Source organism: Brassica napus, chromosome A9, assembly GCF_020379485.1.
Source record: "Brassica napus cultivar Da-Ae chromosome A9, Da-Ae, whole genome shotgun sequence".
In the NCBI taxonomy this organism is placed as follows: domain Eukaryota; kingdom Viridiplantae; phylum Streptophyta; class Magnoliopsida; order Brassicales; family Brassicaceae; genus Brassica; species Brassica napus.
This window is the reverse complement of record NC_063442.1, coordinates 7,498,521-7,510,053: the sequence shown is the minus strand read 5'-3', so window position 1 is coordinate 7,510,053 and position 11,533 is coordinate 7,498,521. Positions and strand designations below refer to the sequence as shown.

At 33.1% G+C, this 11,533-nt stretch overlaps 2 protein-coding genes across 2 annotated transcripts; both read left to right on the top strand.

The window, feature by feature from the left end:
• The first annotated feature begins 835 nt into the window (after positions 1–835).
• On the top strand, positions 836–1,663 carry LOC106363746 (uncharacterized mitochondrial protein AtMg00310-like). Its single transcript, XM_013803440.1, has one exon. The coding sequence runs from the start codon at positions 836–838 to the stop codon at positions 1,661–1,663; it is 828 nt and encodes a 275-aa protein (XP_013658894.1).
• A 4,894-nt stretch (positions 1,664–6,557) lies between these two features.
• Positions 6,558–8,591, top strand: LOC106365268 (S-type anion channel SLAH1-like). The gene is made up of 2 exons (XM_013804723.3): positions 6,558–8,054; positions 8,140–8,591. Exons 1-2 carry the CDS (start codon positions 7,194–7,196, stop codon positions 8,440–8,442), a joined length of 1,164 nt encoding a protein of 387 aa, XP_013660177.2. The 5' UTR covers positions 6,558–7,193; the 3' UTR covers positions 8,443–8,591.
• Positions 8,592–11,533: the final 2,942 nt, after the last annotated feature.

The window sequence follows — 11,533 nt, the reverse complement described above, 5'->3', positions numbered from 1 at the left end:
AAACATCCGCAGCAATGAGTTTTTAACTGAGTCTCTCACTAAAAAAAATCAAAAGAAAGAAACACAAAAAAAAAGGGAGAGGGGAAGAATCGACTCTTCGTAATGAGACGATTCTGGAAGAAAGAATTACTAGTGTAGCTTCATTTATTTGTTTAAAATTAATTATTTATTTAATTTATGATAAATTATTTTTGTTATAATAAAAAAATACTCTTTTAGCTATATCAACCGATGGTGATGTTTAAATGCAAAAATGATTTAAATGAGCTAAAAACAAAGGATAAACTCGTTAAAATAACTAGATATCAATCATCAACATTAAAAACTCACATTTTTGCTCTTTAATCAGTCAGCCTTTGTTGCTGGGAGACAGATTTCTGATAATGTTATGATCGCTCAGGAAATGTTCCATGCATTGCGAACGAAGCCAAGTGGACGGAATGAAAGGATGGCCATCAAGATAGATATGAGCAAAGCATATGATAGGATGGAGTGGTCTTTTATTGAAGCTGTCCTGCATAAGATGGGTTTCTCAGAAATTTGGATCAGCTGGGTCATGCGATGCATTACATCGGTGAAATATAAGGTTCTCATGAATGGAGAACCAAGAGGGAATATTACTCCAGGTAGAGGATTACGCCAAGGAGATCCTCTGTCTCCTTTCATTTTTATTCTATGCACGGAAGCGCTCGCTAGCCTTCTTAATCATGCAGAGATACAAGGGAAGATAACAGGGATGCGTGTTACACGCACGTGTCCGTCGGTATCCCACCTTTTCTTTGCTGATGATAGCCTTTTCTTCTGTAAGGCGGAGCCCCGTGAATGTGAAGAAGTAATGAAAGTAGTCAGAAGATATGGCAAAGCATCTGATCAATGTATCAACTTTGACAAATCGTCCTTACTCTTCGGTAAGCGGATTAATACAATTACTAGACAAAAGATTAAAGATGCACTTGGGATACAGAATGAAGGTGGAATGGGAACATACTTGGGCATCCCCGAAGACATAAGTGGATCTAAATACAAACTTTTTGCATTCCTGAAAGACAAGCTGATGCATAGAGTGAATGGATGGACAGGTAGATGGCTCTCAAAAGGTGGAAAGGAGGTGTTGATTAAATCTATCCTGCTTGCTCTTCCGACATACGTCATGTCGACTTTCCTGCTCCCATTGGAGATATGTGAAAATTTAGCTAGTGCCATCGCCCAGTTCTGGTGGAGCTCGAATCCACCAAAGAGAGGAATACACTGGGCAAAATGGGAAAAAGTGTGCCTACCAAGAGAGGAGGGTGGAATTGGTTTCCGAATGATCCATGAGTTCAATCTGGCTCTTCTGGCTAAACAACTATGGAGACTAGTACAGTTCCCTGATTCTCTGGTCGCTAGAGTTTTACGGGGAAGATATTATAGTTTGAGCTCTCCCTTGAGAGTAAACGCTGTGACTAGTCCATCCTATGTGTGGACTAGCATTTCTGCTGCAAGAAAATTGCTACTACTGGGCATTAGACAGAAGATACATTCAGGCTATGAAGTTAAGGTGTGGGAGGATCCATGGATCCCATCGAACCCCGCGAGGCCAGCTGTCCCCATAGCTCCAGTTATGCATCCTAATATGAGAGTGAGCGATCTTATTGATCAGGAATCAAAGGATTGGGATGTGTGACTATTGGAGAATTATGTTCATCCTGAGGATATACCATTCATAAGGAGTTTGGCAATAAGTTCATCTCATCGTCGTGATACCTTTTGCTGGGACTTTACAAGGAATGGCCAATACACGGTCAAATCTGGATATTGGGTGGCTCAGAATCTATTAAAGATAACGGAGGAAAAGGATGTTTTAGAGCCAAGTATTACAAAGCTCCAAGCCTTTGCGTGGAAATTAAAGGCTCCTACGAAGATATGTCATCTTATATGGCAGTTGTTAACTGGTCACGTGGCAGTAACGAGGAACTTAGTTAGACGTAATATGAGGTGTGATAATTATTGCCCAAGATGTGGAGAAGTGGAGGAGACCGTCACACATGCAATTTTTGAATGCCCACCAGCTCTTCAAGCGTGGTCGTTATCATCAACTCCGACAGGCCCAAATATTTTCCCGGTTTCGAGCGTCTACACAAATATGGATTATCTATTCTGGAGGAAGAATAGTATCATTGGGCCAGAGCATGATAGGGATCCATATCCCTGGATAATATGGTACATTTGGAAGGCTAGGAACGAAAAACTCTTCAGGGGAATAGATAGAGATACATTGGAACTAGTTAGACATGCAGAGAGTGAATGCCAAGCTTGGTTTGATGCTAATGAAGTGGTACAAGCTGGGGCACAAGATAATATAAATGAGGAACCCCAAGTCGTACGCTTGAGGAATATTTGCTAGTTAGATGGCTCTTGGACATCTTCTGCTAACTTTAGTGGAAGCGGATGGGCATGGATGGATAGTTCTGGGAATACTCAACTTATGGGAGCAAGGAACCTTCCCCGACGTGAATCAGCCTTACACTCGGAAGTAGAAGCACTACGGTGGGCGATGGAGAACATGCTACAATATTCGACCTGTCAGAGCTTTGGAACAGATTGTAAGGAATTGATTGCAATGGTAAAGGACCCTCAGGCGTGGCCAAGCTTTTCGACAGAATTGGAGAGGATAGGAACGCTACAGATATGCTTCCCAGCTTTCAACATCTCTCACGTTCCACGGACGCACAATCGGACTGCTGATTTTTTAGCTAAGACTGCTAGATCTTTCCATAGGGAGTTACATTTTGTTGGTTGTTCTATTCCGGTTTGGTTACCCAGACCACCTCAAGTTTGAGTAATAGAATGGTCTTTTGACGTCAAAAAAAAAAAAAAAAAAACTAAAATATAGTTTAGAGTAAGAAATGCTCCAATGATATTCTATTTCTCACTCTATAATAGAGTGAAAAATAGGTTTATTCCAAATATAGAGTAATTTGTTTTTTTTTTATTCATTACTCTATTTTCTACTCTAAAATAGAGTACCATTGTAGCAAATTCAAACTCTATTATAGAGTTACTCTATTTTAGAGTAAAAAATAGAATAATCCATTAGAGATGGTCTAACATTCAATTCTTGTGTCCACATTTCTGACTTTAGAATTTTTAATGTTAGAATTCTTTATTCTATATAACAAATTTTATATCCATGATCAACTGACTACAGTCCTTGTGTATACATTTATCTTATCCACGTCTTTTAAATCCACATTTTCCTTTTTTTCAAAAAAAAAACTCAGATCAGTGTTCAAACTATATACACTTTTGCATTCCAAGGATCTATTTTAAACTTCGAACAAACTTATACAGTACGATCAACATATTATTAATCCAAATTTGAGGTTATACGAATTAGAAATTATACGCAATTTGAGGTTTTACACAATTTACATGCACAAAACTCTCTCGTCCATATTTTTTGGCCAACAAAATCCTTATCCACATTTTTTCTAGTCAAATTATTTTTTATCCACACTTCTATATCTACACGTCCACATAACACTTGTACAATAAATTAAAACTAGATTTTGACCCGCCCGTCCGGGTGTCATAACACCCGCCCGGGCGGGTGTTTTCTTTCGCTTTGATATTTTTTTTTAAAAATTGCTCTATATTATTGAGTGTTGCAGGTGTTTCACTTTGATGTTTTTAAACTTTGTTCTATATTGTTGAATGTATATACTATATACACTTTCCGATCCAATTTTTTGTTTAGTATGTTTTTCAAAACAACATGATTTTTTAACAGAAATATACTGTGATTTTATATATTCTCTTAAACATTTTATGGTTCTAATAGTTTAAATAAATATTTGTATTTTTAAAATTGATTCTAATAGAAATTAAAATATTCGTTAAGTAACATATTTGTAAACAATGTTTTTTTATAACAATGTGACATATATTGATATTAATTTATTATTGATTTCATCCATATTTTACATCTTTAGGTATTAGTACAATTTGTCTAATCAAATGGGTAAATATATATATAAGTAAACAAACATACCTAACATTTTTTCTTTTGTTTTGTTTTATGTTAGTCGATGAATCAAATTTAAGCTTTTTTCATATCCTCTCTTCTGGTTAGTTGTTACTAATCGCTTCTAATCAAAAGACTAAACTCAACCGAAAAGAAGAAATACACGCCACCATCACTTAATTATGTGTGTTTCAACTAACCTTCAACTTCTTAAAGTGATCTACGTCAAAACAAAACTAAGGTTCGAGTCATGACTATTTTTTCTTTTAGGTTATGATATTTAGTTCCTCAGATGTATTGAATTCGTGTTTATGTCTTATATATACATTAACTATGAGAGATCGTTGTAGATGGGAGACTAATTGGTAGATCAAAACACTCAATTTAAGAAGAAAGCAGAGGATGGTGAATTTGAGAGGATGAATGGAACAGCATGTTGAAGATCGGGGTCCAATAGAACCCTTATAATATCTTTCGATATTAGCATATTAAAAACAAAAACTCCAGACATATAATCCAGCGAATCGGAATCATTACAAAGGTAAGTATTTTTTTTATAATAGGGTCTTAATTTTTTTCATACTTGAAGTGATTGTATCAGAATCGACTCATAGTTCTATAGATGTTTTAGTAATAAGTTATACTATTGCCTTAACTATATTTGTTAAATTTTAACTTGATTCAATGAAGCATATATGTGTTATGTAAATGATTGTGTAATCAACATTGAAAACATGAAACTAATAGAATCTTTTCAAAATAGCGAAGTAATATATCTCGTATTGTCAAACACATAAGCAAATGCATACTTATATAAAATAAGTGTTTCATAATAAGATGAAATCGTAGTTGACATTTAAAACCAAACTCTTCATGAAGCATACGCAAAAGCTATAAGATGTTTGTATAGCTTCTCTTTGCCCTTGTAACCTAGGAGGGACTGTTTCTCCGGTTAACCGGATTTTGTACTGTTTCCGATGCCCACTAAAGGGGATGATATTTAATGAATTTTTTTTTTTTAAACGCATATGCATGAAACCAAAGAACATTATTTGTTGCGGTAAACATGTTTTCTGTGAAATGTGGATGGGTAGTAGGTAATTCTAAGTATATATATAGATGGGTAAAAAATCTTAGGTTTTAGAGGAGATATGGCGTGCCTAGATGCAGTTTCGATATCCTCTGCTTTACATTTTTAAACTAAATCATATCTTTTGAAAATATATGCTAAACAGTTCTAAATATTGTTATAATGGCTTGCGCAGAATATGGAAAATAATTATGAAAGACATTTATAATTGATTGAAGGTTTTCATGGAATATCTTGGGAGGCAAGATGAGAGAATAAGAAAATATCTAGTTTGATTGTGAATCACGCTATATTTGGTTTACTATTAAAACTATAATTTTGGTTCTAATTTTGTAAATTGACATTATTAATTAATTAAAAGGCAGTGAAATAAGACGGTAATTATTGAGGAAAACTCAGGGCTAAGTACTATTTGTACTTCTGTTTTAATAGTTTAGATTTGTAAAATATAATAAAATATCAATATATATGTATATGAATATGAATATCGAAATAAAAAACTTGATCCAAATAAATTTCCCGTTTATGTATTTTCATCCATGCTTTTCCTTTACCAGTCCATGTCTCTACCTTTCATGTTTACGGATACATATGCACATTTTTATGTCCACACATTTTTATGTCTATGTTTATAAATGTTTTTCTATAATTGTTAAAATAAATAAAATGAATTTTAAAATATAGAGAATTTTTTTATAATTTATTAGATATACTCCCTTCGTTTCTAAAAAAAATCTATATTTTAGAATTTTCACACTTTTTAATAAAACATATTAAACCTTAGCTATAAATGCATAGTTTTTTTTCTAGGTGTAAAGAAACTTAGAAAATGACTAAACATGCACTCTTAATTATTCTTTTGTGATATGGTATACTTAGCCTGAAACAGCTAATCTAATCGTCTACACAAACCCCACACTTTAATGTTGTGGTGAGTTGTTGACAAAAAGAACATAATCATTTAATATAAACGAGCTTAGAATTTTTTAATAGCGTTCGAACTTATACGTCTAACAAATTACAAAACCAATTGATTTTCTAGAAACTCTTTGTATAACACATTAACTCCTACCAAAGTCGGAGTCTCGTATTCAGAAAAGTTAAGTAAGAACTCACATTTTTGATGACATAGACATGTCTCGTAATCAGAAAACTAAACAAAATGAAAGCTAAGAATGCACTTATATATACAAATACTATTGATATAATCGGGCGCTTGTGACCTGGTGATAAAAGGTTCACGGCTGTGAGTTTTGCTACCTAGGTTCGAGTTCCGACCACTGTTGATTAAAATGAAGTGAAAAAGCGGTCTTCCTGGATGCTTTCGGCGAGCTCCCGGCTCAACTCCGGTGTACGGTTATCTTTTTCGAGGATATCCGGATACAGGATATCAAAAAAAAATACTTGATATAACTATTGAAAATTATCGATAAACGTACCACTTTTTATGACCGGTTTTTCTTACCTGCCGATCTTAAACTATAAGGATTTTGCCCTGTACAACACTTTTATGCAGCATAGAAAACGTGAGAGTTATTCTTGGAGCTTTTACGCATCGGCTCTTGACCTTGATCAACAGGTGATTATTGCATCTGAATCTGTACTGGAAAAAGCTGATCATCTTTTATAACAATATACTTGTTTATCTCAATTTGAATACATCTTATAGAAAATTAGAAGAATTTTTGATAAGTAGTGGGACGCTGGCATCAGTCCTTTAAAGCTAGTGGTAACATCCTATGATAAGAAAACCTAATAATCCTGTTCTTATAATGGTACCAGTTAGGTAAAGCAGGAATAAATATAAAAGATTAATTGGAATAACTTTTTTTATTCATGAAACCTAAACAAGAAATGTTGAGATGTACTGTACAAGTTACTGAACTTACCAAAATTTACCAAAATTTGCATCCTTATGAGGATTCCATTATCTTTTAAGTAAACATCCTTGTCCAGCACTAACTAACTCCCCCTAAATCACGTGTGTTGTACTAGTTAACCTACATTACCTTCCCTGCCTACATATATGAGCTCTATCCTAAGGTTAGAACAACACAACCCCAAAACAAGCCATTACTTCTATTACATCCACATACCAAGATGGAAAGCTTGGAAATTCCTAGGCAAGAAGTTCACATCAAAATTAATGATTCACTATCGACCACTAAAGAGAGAAACACTGACCTCCCTCATGCCAAACCCATTGTTCTGATGTCTGTATTGAGTAGTCTCCATGCAGGCTATTTCAGAATAAGCCTCTCTCTCTGCAGCCAGGCTCTGCTATGGAAGATAATGATCGCACCTCATTCACTAAGCATGTCTCACTTGCAAAGCAGTCTCCCGTCTATGGCGTTCCATCTCCTGTGGTACCTAGCACTTGCAACGCAACTGTCACTCTGTGTTTTGTACGCGTTGAAGTGTTTCTTCTTCTTTGACTTGGTGAAAGAAGAGTTCTCACATTATATTGGAGTAAACTATCTTTACGCTCCATCCATCTCATGGCTTATCTTGCTTCAGTCAGCTCCAGTGATGGAACCACAAAGCGTTCTGTATCAGACATTATTCTCCGTGTTTGCTCTTCCCGTCTTGGCCCTCGACACAAAGCTTTATGGCCAGTGGTTCACAACAGAGAAAAGGTTCCTGTCGATGATGGCAAACCCGGCAAGCCAAGTATCAGTAATTGCAAACCTAGTGGCTGCACGGGGAGCAGCAGAGATAGGTTGGATGGAGTGTGCTCTATGCTTGTTCTCGCTCGGGATGGTTCACTATTTGGTTATCTTTGTTACACTTTATCAACGTCTACCGGGAGGTAAGAACTTCCCAACCAAGCTGAGGCCAGTTTTCTTCTTGTTCTTTGCTGCACCAGCCATGGGAAGTCTAGCTTGGAACTCCATTTGTGGAACCTTTGATCCTCTAGCAAAGATGTTGTTCTTTCTTTCGCTCTTCATCTTCATGTCCCTGGTAAGTGTACGCAACACAGCAAGAAAAATAAAATCAAAACATGACAAGACATTTAATTAATTAATTTATTTATTTACATTATCAGGTTTGTAGGCCAAATCTTTTCAAGAAGGCAATGAAAAGATTCAATGTTGCATGGTGGGCTTACTCGTTCCCCATCACTTTTCTTGCATTAGACTCAGTTCAGTATGCGCAAGATGTGAAAGATCAGGTCGCTTCTGGAATGATGCTTATCTTCTCATCTATCTCCGTTTTGATCTTCCTTGGTATGATGGTTCTGACAGCAGCAAACAGCAATAGACTACTCAGACGAGATCCTGTCCTCGGTTCTGCAGCTAGTCCAAAAGACAAGCAAAAGTCATCACGGCTCGGCACTGGTACATGTTAACCAAAGGCAAAGCTAGTCTGCTCCAGCTTTTCCACTTAGAAAACCAAGTGCTTGCTTCTTCATAGCTTCTATGACCTTCTTTATTATGCGTAACTCTTTATTATGCGTAATCCTCTCAATGCAATGATGCAACCACTATCGATTTAACACAGCAGAAGACTAAGTTTCATATTTGAAACCCAAACCCCAATTTTCAGTTCATAAAACCTTAATAACCACTTTGATTGTATTTTAGTTCAATAAAAAGTCAAAAATATATAATATATCTATATCAAACTCAATTGCGACAGAAAAAATTATAATCATTGAGATTCTAGAAACTGAAATATCGTATCCTAGTTTTTTTAAACAACTGAAAACTGTAGTCAAAGTCACAAACTACATAAACATACAAAATGCTATTTTCTATTTATTCTTACCCATGCATGCACAAATTCTACGGAAGCTCAAACAAAATATTAAAACTCGGACTAAAAGCGTCTCCAAAAAAAACTCTATTTCGAAGTTTCCAAAACTCTATATTTGAAATTTAAAGGTATTTTTCTCCAAAAGCAAAACTTCAAACTCAACTTTAAAACTATTTATATTTTATAATATGACCCTTATATTTGTCATAACTAATTTAAATACATAAAACTTTTGTAAATAACTATCACATATATAAACATATTATAACAATATTAATTAATAAAATATTTTATTAAATATAAAATTTAAATAAAAGTAACTTAATTAATATTAAACTTCAAACAAAATAGCATATTATTTCATAAAATGATTTTCGTAATGCATATATGATCTATTAGTGAATTTTGAAGTAAAAATGGCTCTCCTCATTTTTACTTTGTAGATTACGAGTTAAAAGTTGTTGAAATCGGGTAATATTGATACTTTAAAATAAATTAGATCAGAACAAGAAAGTAAAAGAAAAACATAAAATATTGCTAAAAACTAATTTTTTCGATGATATTAATACTCGTGAATATATTCGATATGAACAAGAAAGAATTGTACAAAAAAGACATCAAAAACAACAACAACAATAACAATCATCTTCAGTTACACAAAAACAATTGGACAATATTTGAAAATTTGAAGGTTCTGAATCAAACTTACCTGACTATTAATATTGTTGTAATATCTAAATTTTTGTAATAGTTATGTCTTCATGTAATTTTAAAAATATTTTTGTTAAGTTTTTTTTGTATATTAATGTTGTCTAAATCTAGCTTAAAATATTTTAAATATTATTTTAAAGTTTTATTTAATTTTATGTGTAAAATTTAAAATCTGTAAAAAAAAATTTAAAATATTTACGAAATATTTTTTTTTAAAGGATTAAAACAATAAACAAGAAAATATTTATGAATCATAAAGGTGATGTGTGATTATAGGGACCCGAATGCAAATAAATATATGAAACTTCAAATTTGAAGTTTTGAGTTGTGAAACTTCAAATATAGAGTTTCACTCCTCAAAAAACTTCATATTTGAAATTATAGAATGTCTTTTGGAGATACTCTAAAATGTTACTACTATAAAAAAAATGTGAAGTTTTTTTTTTTTTGAAAAGAAGAGTTCATCTCTAGCCGTCCAAATATTCTTAGGAATCTCCAGGGTCAGAGTGGTTCTGAAGCTCATAAATTTTTTGCTTTCCGAAAAAATTATGATTCACTTTTCATTGGCATCGCTTTGGGAGTAGATAAGTACATCGAGAATTGGAGCACGTTCCTAAGAGCATCTCCAAAAAGACACTCTATTTTGAAGTTTGCAAAACTTCAAAATAGAGTATGAATGGGTATGAATGGTGACCAAGGAATGACGAGGAACAAATGCATTTCCTAACATTCCTTAAAAATATCACCATTCATAAGGAATAATTTTTCCTTCTCGTTCCCTACCATTCCTTTTTTTTTGTAGAGAAATAAAGAATAAATTAATTCCTTGTTAAATATGGGATGAAACAACCATTCCTTTTCATTCCAGCAATTCTATTCCTCTACTTTCCTTTCCTATTCGTTTCTCTTGTTTCCAGAATGGTCACCAGTCGGACCCATGCATATTTGAAGTTTAAAGATGATCATCTCCAAAAGCAAAAAGCAAAACTTCAAACTTAACTTCAAAAGTATTTATATTATATACCATAGTCCTTACGTTTATCATAATTAATTTAAATTCATAGAACTTTATAAATAAATAGCACATACATAAAAATATTATAACAATATTATTTAATAAAATGTTATACTAAAATATAAAATCTTACATAGAAATACATAATTTAAGTATTAAATTGCATGTAAAATATTATATTATTCTGTAAAATCATTTTTGTAATACTGTTGTTGAGTTAGTACATTTTTTAAGTTTGTTAAGTTTCTTTTGTAATATTGTTGTTGTCTAAAACTAGTTTTTAAGAAAATTAAATCATATTTTAAAGTTATTATCTAATTTTAATGTGTAAAACTTAAGTTATAAAAGAAAATTGGAAATATATATGAGTTATAAGACTTTAAGGATTAAAAAAATAAAATGACAAAATATTTAAGAGTCATAAATGTACTATATAATTGTAAGGACCAAAATACAAATAAAAATATGAAACTTCAAATTTGAAGTTTTGAGTAGTGATACTCTATATTTGAAGTTTCACTATTCAAAACTTCAAATTTAAAGTTTTAACGTTTATTTTTAGAGAACCAAAAACTTTATATTTGAAGTTAAAGAGTGTTTTTTTGTAGATGTTCTAAACACTACTTGCAAGAGGAAAAAAACGGAGGACGTAAGGGATGCTTTTGGAGGCTCCACATCTTTTAAATTTTTTGAAAGAAGCAATTCATCTGCATGACAATTGTTCTCTCACAAGTAATGCTCCTTTGGATGCTCTCCACATGAGCTGCTTTAGCTTTAATGAGGTGTGAAGTTTCCAATTGTTGCTAAACCAATTGAAGGGCATGCCTGATGTAATAGCCATGCTCGCTTTGCCGAGTTGAAACCAATATTTATAGATCGAGTAATAGCCCTGATTTATCAAGTAATCAGACAAAAAGTATTTTGTGTTTTGGAGCTTTGGTAGAGTTGACGAATAAGT

Excerpts from the sequence above, each read along its gene's own strand:
- LOC106363746 (XM_013803440.1), top strand. The coding sequence starts at position 836 with ATGAAAGTAGTCAGAAGATATGGCAAAGCATCTGATCAATGTATCAAC.
- LOC106365268 (XM_013804723.3), top strand. The coding sequence starts at position 7,194 with ATGGAAAGCTTGGAAATTCCTAGGCAAGAAGTTCACATCAAAATTAAT. Across the intron at positions 8,055-8,139 it reads TCTTCATCTTCATGTCCCTG|GTTTGTAGGCCAAATCTTTT; the intron begins GTAAGTGTACGC and ends TTACATTATCAG.